A 22,126-nucleotide genomic window follows, 5' to 3' on the forward strand; every position below is an offset into this window, starting at 1 on the left:
TCAGACTCCTGGCCTCACGTGGTCTGTGCACTTTGGCCTCCCAAAGTACTGGAATTACAGGCATGAGCCACCGTGCCCAGCTGCTGATAGACATTTAAGGTGATTCCATATCTTGGCTATCATGAATAGCACTGCAATAGAGGAGTGCAGATACCGCTTTGATGCACTGATGGCATTTCCTCTGGATATATACTCAGTATCGGGATGGCCTGATCACATAGTAGTTCTATTTTTAGCTTTTTGAGGAACCTCCAAACTGTGTCGCATAATGAGAACCTCCGAACTGTGTCGCATAATGGGAACCTCCGGACCGTGTCGCGTAATGGGAACCTCCGGACTGTGTCGCGTAATGGGAACCTCCAGACTGTGTCGCATGATGGGAACCTCCGGACCGTGTCGCGTAATGGGAACCTCCGGACTGTGTCGCATGATGGGAACCTCCAGACTGTGTCGCGTAATGGGAACCTCCGGACTGTGTCGCATGATGGGAACCTCCAGGCTGTGTCGCATGATGGGAACCTCCGGACTGTGTCGCGTAATGGGAACCTCCGGACCGTGTCGCATGATGGGAACCTCCAGACTGTGTCACGTAATGGGAACCTCCGGACTGTGTCGCGTAATGGGAACCTCTGGACTGTGTCGCATGATGGGAACCTCCGGACTGTGTCGCGTAATGGGAACCCCTGGACTGTGTCGCATGATGGGAACCTCCAGACTGCGTCGCGTAATGGGAACCTCCGGACTGTGTCGCGTAATGGGAACCTCCGGACTGTGTCGCATGATGGGAACCTCCGGACTGTGTCGCGTAATGGGAACCTCTGGACTGTGTTGCATGATGGGAACCTCCGGACGGGAACCTCCGGACTGTGCCGCACGATGCCTGTACTAACTTGCATTCCCACCAGCAGCGTATAAGGATTCCCTTTCCTCCCCATCCTCACCAACACTGGCTAACTTCTGATTTTTTTTTTTTTTTTAATGTGGAGTGATTAGATTTGGTTTGCTAGTATTTTGTGAAGGATTTCTGCATCTATACTCATTGGGGGTACTAGCCTGCAGTTTTTTCTCTCGTGTCCCTCTCTAGTTTTGGTATCAGGATAATGTTGGCCTTGTAGAATGAGTATGGAGGAATTCTCTCTCCTTCAATTTTGTGGAATAATTTGGGAAGAACTGGTATTAGTTCTTCCTTAAAGGTGTGGTAGAATTCAGCAGTGACGACATCGGGCCCCGGGCTTCACTTTCATGGGAGACTTATTACTGATTCAATCTCATTACTCATTATTGGTCTGTCCAGGTTTTCTATTTCTTCATGATTGAGTATCGGTAAGCTGTATGTGTGCAGAAATTTCTTCACTTCTTCTAGGTTTTCCAATTTGTTGGCACAGAGTTGCTCAAAACAGCCTCTAGTGATTCTTTGTATTTCTGTGCTGTCAGTTGCAATGTCTCCTTTTTGTCTCTGATTTTATTTATTTTGAGTCTTTTTTCCCCCTCGGTCTAGCTAAAGGTTAATTTTATCTTTTGAAAAAAACAACTCTTTTGTTAACCATATATATATATATATATATATTTTTTTTTTTTCAGTCTCTATTTCGTTTATTTCTGCTCCGATCTTTATTATTTCTTTCCTTTTACTAATTCTGGGTTTTGTTTATCCTGGTTTTCTAGTTTCTTGAGGTGCAACATTAGGTTGAGATCTTTCTATTTTTTTGATGTAGATGTTAATTGCTATTAACTTCCCTCTTAGTACTACTTTTGCAGTATCCCACTGTTTTGGTAGGCTGTGTTTCCATTGTCATTTGTCTCAATAAATTTTCTAATTCCTTCTTAATTCTTCATTGACCAACTGGTTGTTCAGGAGCATGTTGTGTAATTTTCAAGTATTTGTATAGTTTCCTAAGTTGTTCTTCTTATTGATTTCTAGTTGCATTGCATTGTAGTCACAAAAGATACTTGAATGGCTAGGTGCAGTGGCTCATGCCTGTAATCCCAGCACTTTGGGAGGCCGAGGTGGGTGGATCACTTGAGGTCAGGAGTTCAAGACCAGCCTGGTCAACATGGCGAAACCCCATCTCTACTAAAAATACAAAAAAAATTAGCCAGGTGTGGTGGTGTGTGTGTGTAATCCCAGCTACACAGGAGGCTGAGGCAGGAGAACTGCTTGAACCCAGGAGGCAGAGGTGGAGCTGGGACTGCACCATTGCACTCCAGCCTGGGTGACAGAGTGAGACTCTGTCTCAGATAAATAAATAAATAAATAAATACTTGCTATGATTTCAATTTTTAAAAATTTGTTGAGACCTGTTTTGTGGCCTACCATATGATACCATATATCCTGGAGATGGTTCCATGTGCTGCTGAGAAGAATGTGCAACCTGCAGTTATTGAGTAGAATGTTCTGTAGATGTCTCTGTTAAGTCCGTTATAGGATACAGTTTAATGCTGCTGTTTCTTTGTTGATTTTCTGTCTGTATGATCTGTCCATTGCTGAAAGCAGGGTATCAGAGTTCTCGACTGTTACTGTATCAGAGTTTCTCTCCCCATCTACCTCTATTAATATTCACTTTATATATTAAGGAGCTCCCATGTTGGATGCATGCATGCATACATACACACACACACACACACACACACACACACACACACTGTTATATCCTTTTGTTGAATTGACCCTTCATCATTATACAATAACTTTGACTCTTCTTACAGCTTTGGATTTGAAGTCTATTTTCTCTGATATAAGTAAAGCTACTCCTGCTCTCTTTTGGTTTCCATTTGCATAGAGTATCTTTTTCCATCCCTTCCCGTTGAGTCTACGTATGTCCTCACATGTGAAGTGAGATTCTTGGAAGCAGCATATGGTTGGGTCTTATTTGGATGGTTTTTAAAAATTCATTGAGTCACTGTCTTTCATTTGGAGAATTTAACCCATTTACATTTAAGGTAATTATCAATAAGTCAGGTCTGTTACTTGTTTTCTAGTTTTTTACAGTTTCTTTCTTTCCATTACTTCCGTCGTGGCAGTTGACTTTCTCTAGCAGTGTGCTTTGAGTCCTTGCTTTTCAATTTTGGTGTGTCATAGGTTTTTGCTTTGTAGTCAGCATGAGGCTTACAAAACACATTTTGTAGTTATAAAAAGTTATTTTATTTATTTTCAATTTTTTTTTTCTTGAGACATAGTCTCACTCTCACCCAGGCTGGACTACAGCAGCATAATCTCGGCTCACTGGAACCTCCACCTCCCAGGTTCACTTGATTCTTATGCCTCAGCCTCCTGAGTCGTTGGAATTAAGAGTTACAGGCTCCTGCCACTGAATCCAGCTAATATTTGTATTTTTGGTAGAGATGGGGTTTCACTATGTTGGCCAGGCTAGTCTCAAACTCGACCTCAAGTGATTCGCTCACCTCAGGTTCCCAAAGTGCTGGGATTACAGGTGTGAGCCACCATTCCAGGCCCATAAAAAGTTATTTTAAACTGACAGCAACTTAAGTTTGATCATAAAGATAGTAAAAGAAACAAACAAAACCTATACTTTAACTCCATTCCTCCCCAAATCTGGAATTTTTGAAGTCCCATTTTTACATATTTTTATATTGCCTATCTATTTAGTGTCTTCATCTTTTTAGGATCGTTTACCCAATGACACAATGATCAATATCAGAGAGTTGAAATACTAAATTCAACTGAAGCTCATACACAACGGTTTGATTAAACCATTATGCCTGAATCTTAGATGCAAGTAAACAGATCACAATGGAGAAATAAAATATCCTTTCCAGGTCAGGCGCAGTGGCTCACGCCTGTAATCCCAGCACTTTACAGGGCTGAGGCGGGTGGATCACCTGAGGTCGGGAGTTTGAGACCAACCTGACCAACGTGGAGAAACCCCGTTCTCTACTAAAAAAATACAAAAATTAGCCAGGCGTGGTGGCATATGCCTGTAATCCCAGCTACTCGGGAGGCTGAGGCAGGAGAATTGCTTGAATTCGGGAGGCAGAGGTTGTGGTGAGCCGAGATCACGCCATTGCACTCCAGCCTGGGCAACAAGAGTGAAACTCCGTCTCAAAATATGTATGTATATAGATATCCTTTCCCTTTCTTTAACCATGTTTTCAGCAGGTAAGGTCAGTTTTTCCTATTACCTGGTTGGTAATCGTTATTTGAATGGTATCACCCTCTATTCACATGTAATCTTTATATGAGCACAATCAAGACCTTGGAAGTGAACTGGTTCAAAGCAGCTCTTGGTAGAGAGCCACTTCCACAAGTATACAGAACATTCTCCTTTAATCACCATAAATGAAATGCACCTCTTTCTGACCCTCTCACCCTATGCCTGGGTGGAACCAGGCCTAGTGGCAAGGGAGAGCATAACCCATCTCTATGTAAATAATTTTTATCAACTCACAATAAAGCCAATCTCAGAATAAAATCCCAACTACCTTCTTCTGGGAGGATCTTGACCACACTCCTCTTGGAAAGAGGAATAGAAATCACTTAAGTGACTCAAATAAGTATATCTAGGGAAAAACAGTTTTCCTAAATGCCAACTCAGTCTTAAGTTTACCATGTTATAATAAGTAACACTCAAGATTAAAATAAAAAGCTACAAAACTCTGTAAAGTATTACACTATATAACTACATACATAACTAAAACATAATCACTAAAAATATATGATATGTGCATATCTTATATATGATATATATGAAATATACGATAAATAGTAAATAAGTGAAAGTACTATGCAATTGCAAAGTGAGATTCAAGGTAAGAAATACACATTGGCCTATCTTCAATCCCCAATACTCTTTTTAGTGGTAAAGAAAACAGCTTCAGCTTACTGGCATGTCCCTTCCACCGTGAGCTCTTTATCTGGGACAGGCCCACGGATCACAGCTGAAAGTCAGGTTGTCCCAAGTCAGGTAATGATGTGATCCCCGAAGCGGAGGAAGAAAGGTGTGATCTACACACGATGGAATATCATGAAAGAATGAGAACTTTTCACCAAAAAGTTTCTAAAGCTAATTATAGCATATTGAGGTATAAAAAGCAGAATGTAAAATCAGATTTATGATCTCAACATAAAAATATGAAGAGAAATAATATGTTAATAGGGGTTACCTTTGGTAATATGGGGGAACTGTAGAGGAGAGGGGAACTGTTTAGGCCTTTCCTGAGAGGAGCAATTAATAAAGGATTGGTAGACTGGGTGTGGTAGCTTATGCCTGTAATCCCAGCACTTTGGGAGGCTAAGGCAGGTGGACTGCTTGAGCTCAGGAGTTCAAGACCAGCCTGGGCAACATGGCAAAATCCTGTCTCTACAAAAAAAACCTAAAAAATCCCTCCCCACAAAAAAAAAGGACCAATAATCTGAATAAACAAGAAGCTGGAAAGCCCCATAAAGGATTTTTTAAAATACTCAAGGATCAAGGGCTTCTATGTTGAAACACTGTGGTCAGGCAAGTGTCCCTGGGACTTTGCATGCCAGAAATTACTTCCTGGAAAGAAGTAATGTGTTCTTCCTTCAGGTAGAAAAGAATATAATTAAGTGAAATAATTATTGGTAACACTGAGGTAGCGAGACACTATCACATTTGTGTTTAATTTTTCTTCTTATCTGGTTATATATTTTGTTTTTAATTATCTAGTATTTAACTTGCAGGCTATGTAGTTGAATATGCTTTTTATATAAATAATATGCTTTAAATAAAGAACATGCTTATAGGAAAAACATACTTGACTCTCTTATATAGTCTCTCAGCTCCAAGGCACCTGGGAGAATGTAACCATTGGCCAGTCCCATACATTTCACGGCTGACAGGAGAATCTTTCTTTATTTTTGTAGAGATGGGAGTCTTACTATGTTGCTGAGACTGGTCTCAAACTCTTGGGCTCATGCAATCATCTGCCTCGGCCTCCTAAAGTGCTAGGATTACAGACGTGAGTCACTGCACCCGGCCAAAGGAGAATCTTAATGTCTAGGAGGGAATACGCAGTACCTGTAGGTGTGCTTTGTAACTTGATACCCATTTATCAAACGAGTAACATCAAATGTATAGAATTTCAACATTCAGTAGATTTAACATAAGGATGAAAAATCCCTTACGTCAGAAACTGAACCACCAACAAATTCCTTAGCACGGAGGTGAAGAATTCTCCATCATTGGCCCCAATCTAAATACCAGCTTTGTTGCTCGGTACTCCTCAGGTTAGGTACAGACACCTTATCACACGCTATTACAAACGTGCCAACCTCACTCCTACTGCCATGACCTTATGCATGCAGAGCTCTCCACCTGTAATGCCTCTTCGCACCCCATTCAGGGATTCAGGTCCAGCTCTAATTCAACTTTCTCTCAAAAGGTTCTAAATAATCTGACCCACTATAGCTCTTTTATTAGAACTCCAAAAGCATATGATGTCACTATACTATTCCTTCTAAAAATATTTTAAGACTGTTATTTAATATTATATAGCTTGTTTCCTGAAGGAGACTATGTATCTTCTATTTCTTTTGTATTTTATTTTTTATTTATATATATATGTGTGTGTGTGTGTGTATATCTATCTATATATATATATATACTTTTTTTTGAGATGGAGTCTCGCTCTGTCGCCCAGGCTGGAGTGCAGTGGTGCGATCTTGGCGCACGGCAAGCTCCGCCTCCCGGGTTCACGCCATTCTCCTGCCTCAGCCTCCCGAGTAGCTGGGACTACAGGCACCCGCCACCACGCCCGGCTAATTTTTTGTATTTTTAGTAGAGACGGGGTTTCACCGTGTTAGCCAGGATAGTCTCGATCCCCTGACCTCGTGATCCGCCCGCCTCGGCCTCCCGAAGTGCTGGGATTACAGGGGTGAGCCATTGTGCCCAGACTGTTTTATTTTTGAGACAGAGTCTCACTCTGTCACCCAGGCTGGAGTGCAGTGGCACGATCTCGGCTCACTGCAACCTCCGCCTCCTGGGTTCAAGCAATTCTCCTGCCTCAGCCTCCTGAGTAGCTGGGATTTCAGGCACCCACCACCACGCCCAGCTACTTTTTGTATTTTTTAGTAGAGACAGGGTTTCACCATATTGGTCAGGCTGGTCTTGAACTTCTGACCTCGTGATCCACTCGCCTCAGCCTTCCAAAGTGCTGGGATTACAGATCTTTTGTATTTTAGTAAGAAGCAGAGGAAAATGTCACCCAGTAGAAAGAAAAGACATCACAGTCATTCAAACTGATTTGAATTTGAATCTTGGCTACTCACAAACTAGATGCACATTCTTTTTTTTTTTTTTTTTTTTTGAAACTGAGTTTTGCTCTGTCGCCCAGGCTGGAGGGCAGTGCTCATGGTAACCTCTGCCTCCCGGGTTCAAACAATTCTCCTGCCTCAGCCTCCCAAGTAGCTGAGATTACAGGTGCCTGACACCACGCCCAGCTAATGTTTGTATTTTTAGTAGAGATGAGGTTTCACCATATTGGCCAGGCTGGTCTCGAACTCCTGAGCTCAAGTGATCTGCCTGCCTTAGCCTCCCAAAGTGCTGGGATTACAGACGTGAGCCATCTCACCTGGCCTAGATCCACATTCTTGACCAAGCCATTTAAACTCTTGAAGCTTCAATTCCCTCAGTATACAATGGAGACAAGAATTGCTTCACAGAGGAGGGTGTAACTGACCGTCTAGGGGAGGCACTATCATGCAGCACAGAGTAATATTCTCTTTTCTCTGTCATTTTCCCTCTGTGAACTTCCATTGCATAAATCCAATACATCCAACAACATCAAGAAGGGTACCTAGAATAAAGTCTTCTTACCCATTCTGCTTAAAAAGAAAATTCTGCCAAAAATTCCATAGGATTGGACCGTCTGCAATATAAAAAAGTTTGGTCACAGTGTTCCACGTCCAAAGAGTATATCCACTGCATTTAAACCAAGGTGAAGTCTGTGGGTAAGCACGATTGCAAGGCCCTGTTGATGCTGTTGGTCCTCTCACTGAAGTAGGAAAGCTAGGAAGGGCTTCCTCAAATATTGGATATGACTTTTATCTGCTTGACGGAATGGAAGAAACTTTAAAGGTTTTACTGCAGCACCATAAGGCTGATTTCATAAGACATATAAGAAAGACAATCTTATGACTTCACCAGGCTCATCTTAGTACTGTCTAGGTAGCAGAATGCCTTACAAACAAGGTAAAGCAGGCACACAACACCACTTTCATAGTAGTGGCACAGGAGGAAAGACAGTGTTTCAGTCTCTTCAGTTTCAGGCAGATGATTTAAAGGTAAAGGGCAAGATGGGCACAATGGCACACACCTGTAGTCCCAGCTCCTTAGGAGGCTGAAGCAGGAGGATTGCCTGACCTCAAAAGTTCAAGTCTAGCCTGGGCAACAATGTGAGAACCCTTTCAAAAACAGAAGCAGCTGTGGGTAGAGGAATACTGAGAAAAGCTTCAGGCTTAGAGTCCTTGCCGTCAGCTGAAACGCCCTTCCCCTCCTGGGTTCTGACAACAGCAGTTTCACCAAAAGCTTCCAGGGTACGTTCCTTAATTCTTGAAAATTGAACTAGCAATTGCTAGTTTGCTTTAAAATCACGTGATCATCCTGCTTTGCTACCAGTTCTATATAAACTGTTAACCCCTAGCATAATCAAAGGGAGACGCGAAAGAAAGAAAACAGGAAATTTAAAAATGTGAAAAAGTGAAAATAGGAGAAATGGGAAGTGGCACTTCCAATGACAACAGTTCCACCAGCATCTGCCCAACTGTAAGAGGGATGACCACACTCTTAATGTTTTCATTCCTCAAATAAATATTCACTGAACACCAGCTACGTGTCAGGCACTGGGCTAGACACTGGTGGTTAAAGAGGGTTACGAGTCCCATCTGTCAGAGAACTCAGAAAGTAACAGGGGATGGGCACTTACAGAGCCACGCTGTGAAGGGAGACCTGAGATGTGCTCTAATAGAGCGGATGCCTTCTAAAGAAGCGTCATTGAAGGGGTGACTAAGAGCTCTCCAGGCAAAGAGGGAGGTATTGCAGCGAGGGTAGAAAAGCAAGAATGAGAAGGGCGAGAGCGATGTGAAAGTGGGTGAGTGTGCCATGATTTTGTAATTGGAAACTTCATGAAGTACTAACATAAAGATTCAGGCCGGGCACCGTGGCTCACGCCTGTAATCCCAGCACTTTGGGAGGCTGAGGCGGGCGATCACGGGGTCAGGAGAATGAACCCGGGAGGCGGAGCTTGCAGTGAGCTGAGGTGGTGCCACTGCACTCCAGCCTGGGTGACAGGGCGAGACTCCGTCTCAAAAAAAAAAAAAAGATTCAATACCAGGGTGAGGAGTTTTGACACAGAAAATGTTCTATTTTCAGTGGGAAAACCACTGAACATTGCTTTTGTTTTGTTCTGTTTTTTGAGATAGTGTCACTCTGTCACCCAGGCTGGAGTGCAGTGGTACCACCTCGGCTCACTGCAAGCTCTGCCTCCCGGGTTCAGGCGATTCTCCTGCCTCAGCCTCCCCAGTAGCTGGGACTACAGGCGTGCACCACCACACCTGGCTAATTTTTTGTATTTTTAGTAGAGACAGCAGTTTGCCATGTTGACCAGGCTGGTCTCCAGCTCCTGACCTCGCATGACCCACCCACCTCGGTCTCCCAAAGTGCTGGGATGACAGGCATGAGCCACCAAGCCCAGCCAATCACTGAACATCGCTGAGTAAAACATGACAGTAATTTTGTTTCTGAAAAATTAAACGAGTAGCAGGGTGGGGCTATCTGGAATTGGGACTAAATTCAAGTTGGAAGATTAGTTAAGAAGCTACTGAGGTAATCCCCAAGGAGAGATTATATGGTCTACAGTGAATACACTATATCTGCCCAGAATTTGTCCCTCTATTTTGGTAAGAGAACCCTAATTTTCCACTGAGGAACCACCTCTCTACCACTTACTCTGGTCCATGAGGTTCCAAGATCTCACCCTGCTCTAGGATCCAGGGTTGGGCACATAACTTAGGCCTGACTAAGCAGAATAGCCCATACCCTGACCACAAGAACGGAAGCGGAAGTCAGTCCAAAAAGAGTCAGCCCTGGGATTTTTGCTTTTGCTGGAGCTACTGGGACTGCATCTTTCTTGCTGCTGGTATTGCTAAGCTTGGAGTTGCTACGATAATCCTGTAGAAGAGTCTACCTGAGAATGAAAACAACACATCAGGGAGCAGAGCCCAGAGACACAGACAAATTCTTGACTTTGAACACCCATATTTGGGCATTTCTGAAGCAACAGCACACTCTAGATTTTTTAGTACTATAAACCATTATATTTGGAAATAGAAAAAGAAGGCTTCAAAAGAAAAATTAGGAACAAAATTTTAGACCCTGGTGATTGCTTAGATATGGGAAATGGAGAAGAGGAAAATGTCAAATTTCACTCTGATGCTCCGGCTTGGTTGAGTGAGTGGAAAATGCTATTAACAGAGATCAGAGGAGGGGAAGGTTTTGGTCAGTGGAATAAGCTTAGTTTGGAGACACTAAAACGGATCTCACTCCTTGATTTCTGACTGTATCTGGATCGCGGTGCCAGGAACACTGAGCAGGGCATGTCCCTGAGTTGCAAGCTCAGCAGCAGACTGTAAGGCCAAGGCAGTCTAGGGAGACAGAGCAATTGCTAGAAAGACCATTCCTTTAGCAGTTTACCAGTCTAGTAGTTTTTTTTTGTTTTTCTGGTTTTTTTGAGATGGAGTCTCGCTCTGTCGCCCAGGCTGGAGTGCAGTGGCGTGATCTGGGCTCACTGCAAGCTCCGCCTCCCGGGTTCACGCCATTCTCCTGCCTCAGCCTCCCCAGTAGCTGGGACTACAGGCGCCCGCCACCTCGCCCGGCTAGTTTTGTGTATTTTAAGTAGAGACGGGGTTTCACCTTAGCCAGGATGGTCTTGATCTCCTGACCTCGTGATCCGCCGGCCTTGGCCTCCCAAAGTGCTGGGATTACAGGCGTGAGCTGCAATTACTACACTGCGCCCAGCGTAGTGTAGTAGTTTTACCAGGCAACCTCAAAATAACTGGCACTGAGGAAACGGAGGGAAAGGGAAGTAGCATCCCTGAGCTCCACAGCGTTTTGCTGGAGTGAGAGCTAGACGGAAAACACCAGGGAAACCCATCACATAAGCACACTACGGGGGAAGAGGGGGAGAGGGAAGCTCAGCCGGCACTCTAGGTCCCAGTGTGTTCCACTCAGATAGAGGAGCCACTGAAAGAGGAAGAACAGTGATGCCCCTGCAAACAGTCACTTGTGGGGGAGACGCTCGCCTTATTTCAAAAAAAACTAGCAAGGGGTGGAGTCGACACTTTTTCTACTTCCTACATATCAGGCTCTCAGTCAGGAGCTTTATGCACATGATTTTATTGAATCTTCGAAACTTCTCAGGCAGGAAAGCATTATTCTTCCTACTCAGGCAGGTTAACTTGATCAAGTTAAGCCAAATTAATGCTGAACTAGGATTCAAATGCAGGTCTATCTGACTTTGAAGCTTATTCACATTTCATTATATCAACTACTTAAAGAAAATATACTGAAAAGTTTCATCCTTCATTTTTAAAATGACACTACCGGCCAGGCACAGTGGCTCATGTTTGTAATCCCAGTGCTCTGGGAGGCCAAGGCAGCAAGATCCCTTGAGGCCAGGAGTTTGAGACTAGCCTAGGCAACATGGTGAGACTCCGTCTCTACAAACAATTTGAAAAATTTAAAAATGAGCTGGGAGTGGTGGCACATGCCTGTAATCCAGGCTACTGAGGAGGCTGAGGCGGGAAGATCACTGGAACCCAGGAGTTTGAGCCTGCAGTGAGCTATGATTGCACCACTGTACTCCAGCCTGAGTGACACAGTGAGGTCCTATCTTTAAAATAAATGAATAAATAAAAATGATGCTATCTCATCAAGGAGACTGTTTCTGAACTGGGTGTTTCATTGGCCAGAGAGAGGTTATGTTTGCAGTAACCCAGTCACAAAGCCTCAATTAATAGGCACAAGGAATATATTTACCAGTCGTGTATCTGAAGCTAAGGAGGCCATCAGTACCATGAAGCCTCACTAAACAACACATTCTGAATTAACCAGCCGCCAACACAGTACGCCTATAACAATGACGCGAGTGACTTTGTGAGGATAACCTCACTACTAAAATTAAGTTTTGATTGAAGTTTTGGTTAAGAGGCAATCATAAAAAGAGTAAAAGACGGGAAAAGATTCTGCAAAGGAGCTATCCTACTGGCCTGGATGACAGGCACAGAATGCTATGAAATTTATTCACTATCTTATGCATTCCTTTGTTACTATTAGCATACTGAGAGGCAGCATAGTGTAAGTATTAAAAGTACAGACTTGGGCCAGGCGCGGTGGCTCACGCTTGTAATCCCAGCACTTTGGGAGGCCGAGGCTGGTAGATCATCTGAGGTCAGCAGTTCGAGACCAGCCTGGCCAACATGGCGAACTCCCGTCTCTACTAAAAACACAAAACATTAGCTAGACATCGTGGTGGGCACCCGTAATCCCAGCTACTTGGGAGGCTGAGGCAGGAGAATTGCTTGAACCCAGGAGGCAGAGGTTGTAGTGAACCAAGATGGTGCCACTGCGTTCCAGCCTTGGTGACAGAGCAAGACTCTATCTCAAAAAAAAAAAAGTATAGACTCTTGGGCCAGCATGGTCGTTCATGCCTGTAATCTCAGCACTTTGAGAGGCCGAAGCTGGAGAATCACTTCAGCCCAGGAGTTTGAGACCAGCCTAGGGTAACATAGTGAGACCCTGTCTCTAAGAAAAGACAAAAAGAAGGCCGGGCGCGGTGGCTCAAGCCTGTAATCCCAGCACTTTGGGAGGCCGAGACGGGCGGATCACGAGGTCAGGAGATCGAGACCATCCTGGCTAATACAGTGAAACCCCATCTCTACTAAAAAATACAAAAAACTAGCCGGGCGACGAGGCGGGCGCCTGTAGTCCCAGCTACTCGGGAGGCTGAGACAGGAGAATGGCGTGAACCCGGGAGGCGGAGCTTGCAGTGAGCTGAGGGCCGGCCACTGCACTCCAGCCTGGGCGGCAGAGCAAGACTCCGTCTCAAAAAAAAAAAAAAAAAAAAAGACAAAAAGAAAAAAAGCGCAGACTCTGGTGCCGAACTGCCCAGGTTTGAATCCAGTTCTGCCAGGGATTTGCTGTACAACCTTAGCAAGTTACTTACCCGTCCATTTCTCAGCTTTCTCATCTGTGCCACAATGATAACAGTAGTACCTACTGCATACAGCAGTCATAGGATTAAAGAAGTTGGCCGGGCGCGGTGGCTCAAGCCTGTAATCCCAGCACTTTGGGAGGCCGAGACGGGCGGATCACGAGGTCAGGAGATCGAGACCATCCTGGCTAATACGGTGAAACCCCGTCTCTACTAAAAAAAAAAAAATACAAAATTAGCCGGGCGAGGTGGCGGCGCCTGTAGTCCCAGCTACTCGGGAGGCTGAGGCGAGAGAATGGCGTAAACCCGGGAGGCGGAGCTTGCAGTGAGCTGAGATCTGGCCACTGCACTCCAGCCTGGGCGACAGAGCGAGACTCCGTCTCAAAAAAAAAAAAAAAAAAAAAAAAAAAAAAAAGGATTAAAGAAGTTAATGTACTATTCATGTCTTAATACCTTAAAACAATACCTGGCATGTGGTAAATAGTGTTTGTTACATACATTAAAAAAGTAACTAACCCAGGCCAGGCGCGGTGGCTCATGCCTATAATCCCAGCACTTTGAGAGGCCGAGGAGGGTGGATCATGAGGTCAGGAGATCGAGACCATCCTAACACGGTGAACCCCATCTCTACTAAAAATATAAAAAAATTAGCCGGTCGTGGTGGCGGGCGCCTGTAGTCCCAGCTACTCAGGAGGCTGAGGCAGGAGAACGGCGTGAACCTGGGAGACGGAGCTTGCAGTGAGCCAAGATCGCGCCACTGCACTCCAGCCTGGGCGACAGAGCGAGACTCCGTCTCAAAAAAAAAAAAAAAAAAAAAAACCAGCCTCCCTCACATGAAGTGGTGCAGGGAAATCAAAACAATCCCAAAACGTGTTTAGAATTTACATGTGACCTCTTGCATGAGGCATTTCACAGACATCTGTAGGAAGAATAAACAGACAAATAGGCAAAGCAGAAACCGAAATATGGAAAAGGGAAGTAAAATGTTCAGTTTCACTTAGTACAAATCATTCTCAGATCTCAGGCAGGAGCCCCAAAGTCCTGTTAGTCCAGGTTTTGTTCAACAGGCCACTTTGCACATAAAAGTAGAGTCACCCTTAAAAAGAGCAAGTCTTCACCCAGGAACGTCTCATAAATCTTTCCTTGTTGATATTTTCTCAGAGGTAAATATTCTGCTTCTAGTTTTTGGACCCCAGCTGCTCCTGAGACCATCATTATATCTGAAACTGTTTCTAAATGTCAAGCGAGGTCAGGCCTGGTGGCTCACACCTGTAATTCCAGCACTTTGGGAGGCCGAGGTGGGGGAAGAATAGCTTGAGCCCAAGAGTTAGAGACCAGCCTGGGCAATATGGTGAGAGCCTGTCTCTACAAAAAAAAGTTTTTAAAATTAGCCAGGTGTGGTAGCTGGCACCTATAATCCCAGCTACTTGGGAAGCTGAGACAGTATAATCGCTTGAGCCCAAGAGTTGGAGGCTGCAGTGAGCCTTGTTCACAGCACTGCAGTCCAGCCTGGGGGACAGGGTGAGAACCTCTCTCAAAAAATAAAACAATAAATGTCAAGTATGACTCCCTCATGCCACATTCCTGCTCTCGCCTGTCAGCATTCCAGTCTCTTTAAAAGATTAAGACCAGAGTTATTAATGAAGCAAACCCTAAATATGGAAATCATCTCTACAGACTCCAATTCATCATTTAGTCAAAGCAGTTTGGTGTTTTTTCGGTTTTTTGTTTTCTGAAGACAGGGTCTTCCTCTGTCGCCCAGGCTGGAGTGTAGTGGTGCGATCTCGGCTCAATGTAGCCGCGACTTATTGGACTCAGGTGATCCTCTCACCGCAGCCTCCCGAGTAGCTGGGACCGCAGGGGAGCACAACTACGCCCAGCTAATTTTTGTCTTTTTGTGGAGACGGGGTTCTCCCTAGGTTGCCCAGGCTGGTCTCAAACTCCTGGACTCAAGCGACCCGCCTCAGTCTCCCCCAAAGTGCTGGAATTGCAGGTGGGAGGCACCGCACCCGGTCCAAAGTAGTTTTTCTATTTTATATCCCCCAATTTCTAGAGGACAGGAACTTTCTGACAATGGTTCCATAGAAATACATGTGAACTTGCTTAGTCTGCATTGTGAGGAAGAAGTGACAGGTTTGAAGACGAAAGGAAATGCCACAGAGGTCCTGCCACTCTGACAGCGACTCGCCAATGACAAAGTGCGGAGCTGCGGGTCTCGCGGGCAGCCCCCACCCTCACCGCACCGCCATGACACTCGCTCCCTTTCTCCCCGGGCTCTCCCCGCCTTCTTCCCCACGCTCATCTCTGCCGAAGCTTCTTCCTAAGCCACTCACAACGCTTCACCTCCGCTCCCGGGAGTTCTTACAACATCGTCCTCCTCACGGTGGCCCCACTTGCTGCCACGGCAAGTTTCAGTCAGGGTGGTGCCCTGCCCTAGCTGTCGACTCTGGCCTGTAAAGCCTCACTGCAGCCCCTCCGGCCTCTTCGCCCAGTCTCTCCGGCAGCCACCTCCTCTCCAGCAGTCTTGGGTCTGAGCTTCACCCTGCTCTGCTCCCCTGGCCCTCCGCAAATCCCACCCACCCGCCTGCGTCCCATCCCCGCCCCGCCCGTCCCTCCTCGGCGAAATGCTTCCCAAACAAGTCCTCCGCAGCCGTCGTCCTCAAGGGTCGTGGCGCCCGGCCCTTCTCTCCGTGGCCCCGCGCCCTCCCAAGCCTCCGGGGCTCCGGCGCCTGTCGCTGCCCCGACCCCGCGGCCGCTCCCAGCCCACCTGCTCTCCTCAGCCAGGCGCTCCTCGCCGCCTCCGAGCTCCATTCCCGCGCCCTCCGGCCGCATCCGGGGCGGCGAGGCCGCCTCTTCGCCCGAGAGAGGCGCCCCTGCCGCTTCGCCCTTCAGGGCTCCCGGGGGCCCCTGGGGCCGGAGGAGGCAACTGCGGCCGGTGGGCTCCGGGTGATGCGCTACACACGGGCGGCGGCAACGGCAGCGACAGCCGCCTGGGTTGCGGCGTCTATCCCGGCCACCCCCACTTCCGGCTCCGGGGACTACAGCTCCCGGCAAGCCCTTCGAGACCAGGCCGCTCCCGCAGGCCGCGCCCTCCAATCCCAGGCCGCGCTCGCAGACAGCGCCCCTCCAATTCCAGGCCGCTCCCGCAGGCCGCGCCCTCCAACCCCAGGCCGCTCCCGCAGGCGGCGCCCTCCAATCCCAGGCCGCTCCCGCAGGCGGCGCCCTCCAATCCCAGGCCGCTCCCGCAGGCCGCGCCCTCCAATCCCAGGCCCCTCCCGCAGGCCGCGCCCTCCAACCCCAGGCGGCTCCCGCAGGCCGCGCCCTCCAACCCCAGGCGGCTCCCGCAGGCCGCGCCCTCCAATCCCAGGCCGCGCTCGCAGACCGCGCTCCTCCAACCCCAGGCGGCTCCCGCAGGCCGCGCCCTCCAACCCCAGGCCGCTCCCGCAGGCGGCGCCCTCCAACCCCAGGCCCCTCCTGCAGGCGGCGCCCTCCAATCCCAGGCCGCGCTCGTAGACCGCGCTCCTCCAACCCCAGGCCGCTCCCGCAGGCGGCGCCCTCCAACCCCAGGCCCCCCCCGCAGACCGCGCTCCTCCAACCCCAGGCCCCTCCCGCAGGCGGTGCCCTCCAACCCCAGGCGGCTCCCGCAGGCGGCGCCCTCCAACCCCAGGCCCCTCCCGCAGGCGGCGCTCGTAGACCGCGCTCCTCCAACCCCAGGCGGCTCCCGCAGGCGGCGCCCTCCAACCCCAGGCCCCTCTCGCAGGCGGCGCCCTCCAACCCCAGGCCGCTCCCGCAGGCGGCGCCCTCCAATGCCAGGCCGCGCTCGTGGACTACGCGCACTCAGTGGCTGGCTGGGCAGGCTCGCAAGCGGCGGGGGACTGTGGTCTCAGGAATCCGTGTCGGGGCGGACCCGTATTTACCCGCGTCACATTACACGCTGGGGACCGAACTCAGTCCGAGATGTAGACTAGGCAATAACGCTGATCTAATCCCGGTACGATTAACCCCACCTAGCCTGCCCTGGCCTAATGTCCGCCGCTGGTGTTTGGAGATCTCCAGCATTTAGATGAAGCGCTCACAAATAAGAGCACAGGTGGCTTTGGGATCGTGAAACAGCAGGGGAGAAAGGCTTCTGGGGGCTCTCGGAAGAGGGATGTCAACGCAGAGTTCTGAAGGCTGAGTACGGGTCAGCCAGGAGCAAGAAGAGAAGGTGGAGAGAGCAGCACGGCAGATAGAAGGAAGGAAGTGCTGGTTGGGGGACTGCAGGTGCTGGGTAGCCGGAGCTGGGAAGGAGCGAGCAGCAGCGTGGTGTGGCGAAACCAGATCGTGAAATGCCATTTTAAGGAGTTGGGATTGTATCCTGAAAACAATCAGCAAATCAAGTATATGCAAATCAAGAAGTGATTTGATCGAATCTGATGAGAAAACCACTTTTGACAATGTGGACAGGAGATGGGGAAGATATAACACTATATTGAGGTAAGGGTGGAAGGCTGGATAGAGGAGACTGGTCGTCCTTATGGGCGATAACCAAGTAATGCTAAGAAGTGAAGCGAACCAGTTGAAAGAAACACGTGGGCCTAGGGTTGCCAGATATTCTGGTTTCTCTGTCGCCCAGGTTGGGGTGCAGTGGCGCAATCATAGCTCCCTGCAGCCTGGAACTCCTGGGCTCAAGCAGTCCTCCTTCCTCAGTCTCCTGAATAGCTGGGACTACAGGTGCGAGCCACCACACCTAGCTATGATATTTGGATTTTTTAAAAGAAGCTTAAGAGCTGCATTTTTAAGCACAACTTCCAAATTTTTAAACGTTGGCAACAAATTTTTTAAACTTTCAACTTTGCACAGGCCAAACACAGTTTGTCTGTAGGCTGAAGGTGGCCCTGGAGTTGCTAGTTTGCAAACCCAGGCTTAAACTACAGCAGCGGTTGAAGAGAACAAAGAGGTTCAGATTAGAGCAATATGAAGGCAATAGAATCAGCACTACTTTATAAAGGACTGACTGTGGCAAGTGAGGGAGAAAGCGGGATCAAGAATAACTCTGTGTAAAACTAGTGACTCTATTAAAATAACCTGGCTTTTAGGTATTTTCAAACTTGAGAAAAGTGTTTTGGCAATTAAAAATGAAAGAGCCTCTTAAAGCAATTTATTATTTCATTTAGATTAAAAAATACTCTTTCAAACTTTCTCATTTTCCTACTAAACGATTATACTTTCTAAGAAAGGGGCAATATTACTCACTGGGATTTCTCTACCTTCTGTGTATTTCTTCTCTTTTGGAGACGCAGTCTTGCTCTGTCACCCAGGCTGGGGTGCAGTGGCGCTACCACAGCTCAAGGCAGCCTCGACCTCCTGGGCTCAAGCGGATCCTCTCACCTCAGCCTCCCAAGTAGCTGGGACCACAGGCAGTGCCACTATGCCCAGCTAATTTTTTTTTTCTTTTAATGTTTGTTAGAGACAGGGTCTCACTATGTTGTCTAAGCTGGTCTCAAATTCCTGGGCTCAAGCAATCCTCCTGCCTCAGTCACCCAAAGAGTACTGGGATTACGGGCATGAAGCACCATACCTGGCCTTACTTCTAGTTCTATAAATGTCTGACCTTTATTTTTTGGCATACAGTATAATCCCAAATTAACACTATATGATTTATTTATTTATTTATCTAATTTTTTGAGACAGAGTTTCACTCATTGCCTAGACTGGAGTGCAATGGTGTGATCTCGGCTCATGGCAGCCTCCACCTCCCAGGTTCAAGCGATTCTCCTGCCTCAGCCTCCCAAGTAGCTGGGATTACAGGCATCCGCCACTATGTCCGGCTAATTTTGTATTTTTTAGTAGGGACAGGGTTTCTCCATGTTGGTCAGGCCGGTCTCAGGTGGTCCACCCACTTCGTCCTCCCAAAGTGCTGGGATTACAGGCGTACTAAAAAGTACAAAAAAAATTAGCCGGGCATGGTGGCAGATGCCTGTAATCCCAGCTACTCAGGAGGCTGAGGCAGGAGAATCGCTTGAACCTGGGAGGCAGGGCTTGCAGTGAGCCAAGATCGCACCACTGCATTGCAGCCTGAGCGATAAGGGCGAGACTTCGTCTGAAAAAGGGGGGAAAAAAAATGGCCAGGCGCGATCGCTCAAGCCTGTAATCCCAGCACTTTGGGAGTCCGAGGCGGGTGGATCACAAGGTCAGGAGATCGAGACCATCCTGGCTAACACGGTGAAACCTCATCTCTGCTAAAAATACAAAAAATTAACCGGGTGTGGTGGCAGGCGCCTGTAGTCCCAGCTACTCGGGAGGCTGAGGCAGGAGAATGGCGTGAACCAGGTAGGTAGAACTTGCCGTGAGCCAAGATTGCACCACTGCACTCCAGCCTGGGGGACAGAGCGAGACTCCGTCTCAAAAAAAAATAATAATAATAAATAATAAATAAATAAATAAATAAAATAAAGGCAATCAGCTCTATCAGGAGATCCTAGGGGCCAGAAGCGGTGGCTCACGCCTGAAATCCCAACACTTTGGGAAGCCCAGGCAGGCAGGTCACTTGACATCAGGAGTTTGAAACCAGCCTGGCCAACATAGTGAAACCCTGTCTCTACTAAAAATACAAAGAAAAAGTAGCCAGGTGTAGTGGCACACACCTGTAATCCCAGCTACTTGGGTGGCTGAGGCATGAGAATCATTTGAACCTGGGAGGTAGAGGTTGCAGTGAGCAATAGATTCTGTTGCCTCAGCCTCCTGAGTAGCTGGAATTATAGGCGGGTGCCACCATGCCCGGCTAATAAACCCCTTCTTTATGATTCCATTGCTTTCTTTGTTATATAATTTCTTTGCATCTATCTATATTCCTAAAATGTATATGCTTAACATTTTTATGCTTTAATTTTATAAAAGGGGTGTCAAGCTATATTTATTCTTTGGAGCCGTTTTGCTTAATCACTAGATAACTGTAGTTCATTGATTTCAACTGCTGTATATTAGTCCATTGTAACAATGTACCGCTGTTTTTTCATGCTCTATCCCATTGATAGGCATTAGGGTTTTGCTGTGCTAAACAGTGCTGCTAAGAACATTCTTGTACATATGTCTCCTCTTGTATATAAGCAAGAATTTCTCACATACCTGGGAATGGAATTGCTGGGTCATAGGGTTATTGTCATAGGGTTTTTATTTGGAGCAGTGGGTTTAAGGTGCATAGTTTTAAAAATACTTGGTTATTAAGTTATAACTAGTTCTAGTCAGTTATTTAAAATAACGAATTAATGAACTAAATGAAAGTGGACTGGTCAGGTGTGGTGGCTCACGCCTATAATCTCAGTATTTTGGGAGGCTGAGGTGGGAGCATCGCTTGACGTCAGAAGTTCGAGACCAGCCTGGTCAACATAGCGAGACCCTGTTGCTATAACAAAAAATGTAAAACTGCCGGGCGCCGTGACTCACGCCTGTAATCTCAGCACTTTGGGAGGCCGAGGTGGGTGGATCACTTGAGGTTGGGAGTGACCAACAACATGGAGAAACCCTGTCTCTACTAAAAATACAAAATTAGCCGGGCATGGTGGTGCATGCCTGTAATCCCAGCTACTTGGGAGGCTGAGGCAGGAGAATTGCTTGAATCCAGGAGGCAGAGGTTACAGTGAGCCAAGATGGTGACATTGTACTCCAGCCTGGGCAACAAGAGTGAAACTCCGTCTCAAAATAAATAAATAAAATAGAAAAAAGAAAATGGAGCATGCATGGAAAATAATAAGAGTATATCATGAACCAAGGATTATGATTAATCCAATTTCATGCATCTGAGGTCCAAATACAAAAAAATGCCAAATATGCCAAACTAGCATTAGGGTTAGGGTTCTACATTATCTACATTATCTCAAAAGGTAAGCATCATTCTTTACCCCTTTGCTTTTCAGAGTAGAATATTTTTTTTCTTCTTTCTGAGACAGGGTCTCACTCTGTCTCCCAGGCTGGAGTGTGATCACAGCTCCCTGCAGCCTCAACCTCCCAGGCTCAGGTGATCCTCCCACCTCAGCCTCCTGAGTAGCTGGGACTACAGGCATGTGCCACCACACCCAGCTAGTTTTTGTATTTTTAGTAGAGATGGAGTTTCATCATGGTGGCCAGGCTGGTCTTGAACTCCTGACCTCAAGTGACCTGCCCACCTCAGCCTCCCAAAGTGCTGGGATTACACGTGTGAGCCACTGCACACAGCCCTTAGAAATAGATTCTAAAGAGTCATAATTTCTGCAACTTCCTCTCACATTGTCTAACAACAACTAATAGTATCTATCTCTCTACAGAGAGAAAGCAAATGTGGCAAAACATTAATAATTGGTGAAGTAGAGGATATATGGGTATTCATTGCGCTATTTTTGCAACTTTTCTCTAGATTTGCAAGTTTAAAAAATAGTCAAGGTTCTGCTTTCATGGAGACCTAAAAAAATAGTCAACGATCTCAGTATGGTTTTGTTTTCTTACGACTATATTCTGCTAAATATAACAAAAATTTTAGTGTTTCACATGGACTTTTTTTTATCTTGTAATGATTAATTTTAAAGATAGTTTAAAAGTAATGTATGTTTTCCCCATAGGTAGCATTTCTAAAAGTCTTTTAAGCCAGTTTTGCCAACTGACCAATTCACTGACTTTACCAAATTTACTAATTTACCAAAATTCTTTTTCTATTAGGCATATATAAAGCTTATAGCAGTTCATCTGATGAGATGATTTTAAAAGCTTTTGAAGAATTTTGCCAAGTTTTAATTACTTGGCTTTAATTCTGTCTTTACAGCAACATTTCCATCCCCTCTAAGCATTTAGTAGTGATTCATTTATTCAAGTATATAGGAACCGGCCGGGCACGGTGGCTCACACCTATAATCCCAGCACCTTGGGAGGCCGAGGCGGGCAGATCACTTGAGGTCAGGAGTTCAAGACCAGCCTGGCCAACATGGTG

At 46.7% G+C, this 22,126-nt stretch overlaps 1 protein-coding gene across 18 annotated transcripts in view; it reads right to left on the bottom strand.

Annotated features, from left to right (window-relative positions):
- The window catches only part of RUBCN (rubicon autophagy regulator), a 70,369-nt gene that overhangs the window by 40,922 nt on the left and 7,321 nt on the right, over positions 1-22,126 (bottom strand). For 7 of the 18 annotated variants that reach the window (XR_004437481.1, XR_004437478.1, XR_004437480.1 and 4 more), the window contains exon 1: positions 15,956-16,252. The exons of 2 other annotated variants lie outside the window; for them this stretch is intronic. Coding sequence is in view for 9 of the 16 variants with exons in the window: in XM_033213228.1 (XP_033069119.1) it covers positions 15,956-16,020 (65 nt within the window). In the remaining 7 variants the exon portion in view is untranslated. Of the gene's footprint in view, positions 1-13,200; positions 13,251-15,955; positions 16,256-22,126 lie in introns of those variants that run through there. 9 more of the 18 variants (XM_033213241.1, XM_033213236.1, XM_033213233.1 and 6 more) reach the window with 3 other exon arrangements.

This window comes from Trachypithecus francoisi, unplaced genomic scaffold, assembly GCF_009764315.1.
Source record: "Trachypithecus francoisi isolate TF-2019V2 unplaced genomic scaffold, Tfra_2.0 Lachesis_group0, whole genome shotgun sequence".
Classification (NCBI taxonomy): Eukaryota; Metazoa; Chordata; class Mammalia; order Primates; family Cercopithecidae; genus Trachypithecus; species Trachypithecus francoisi.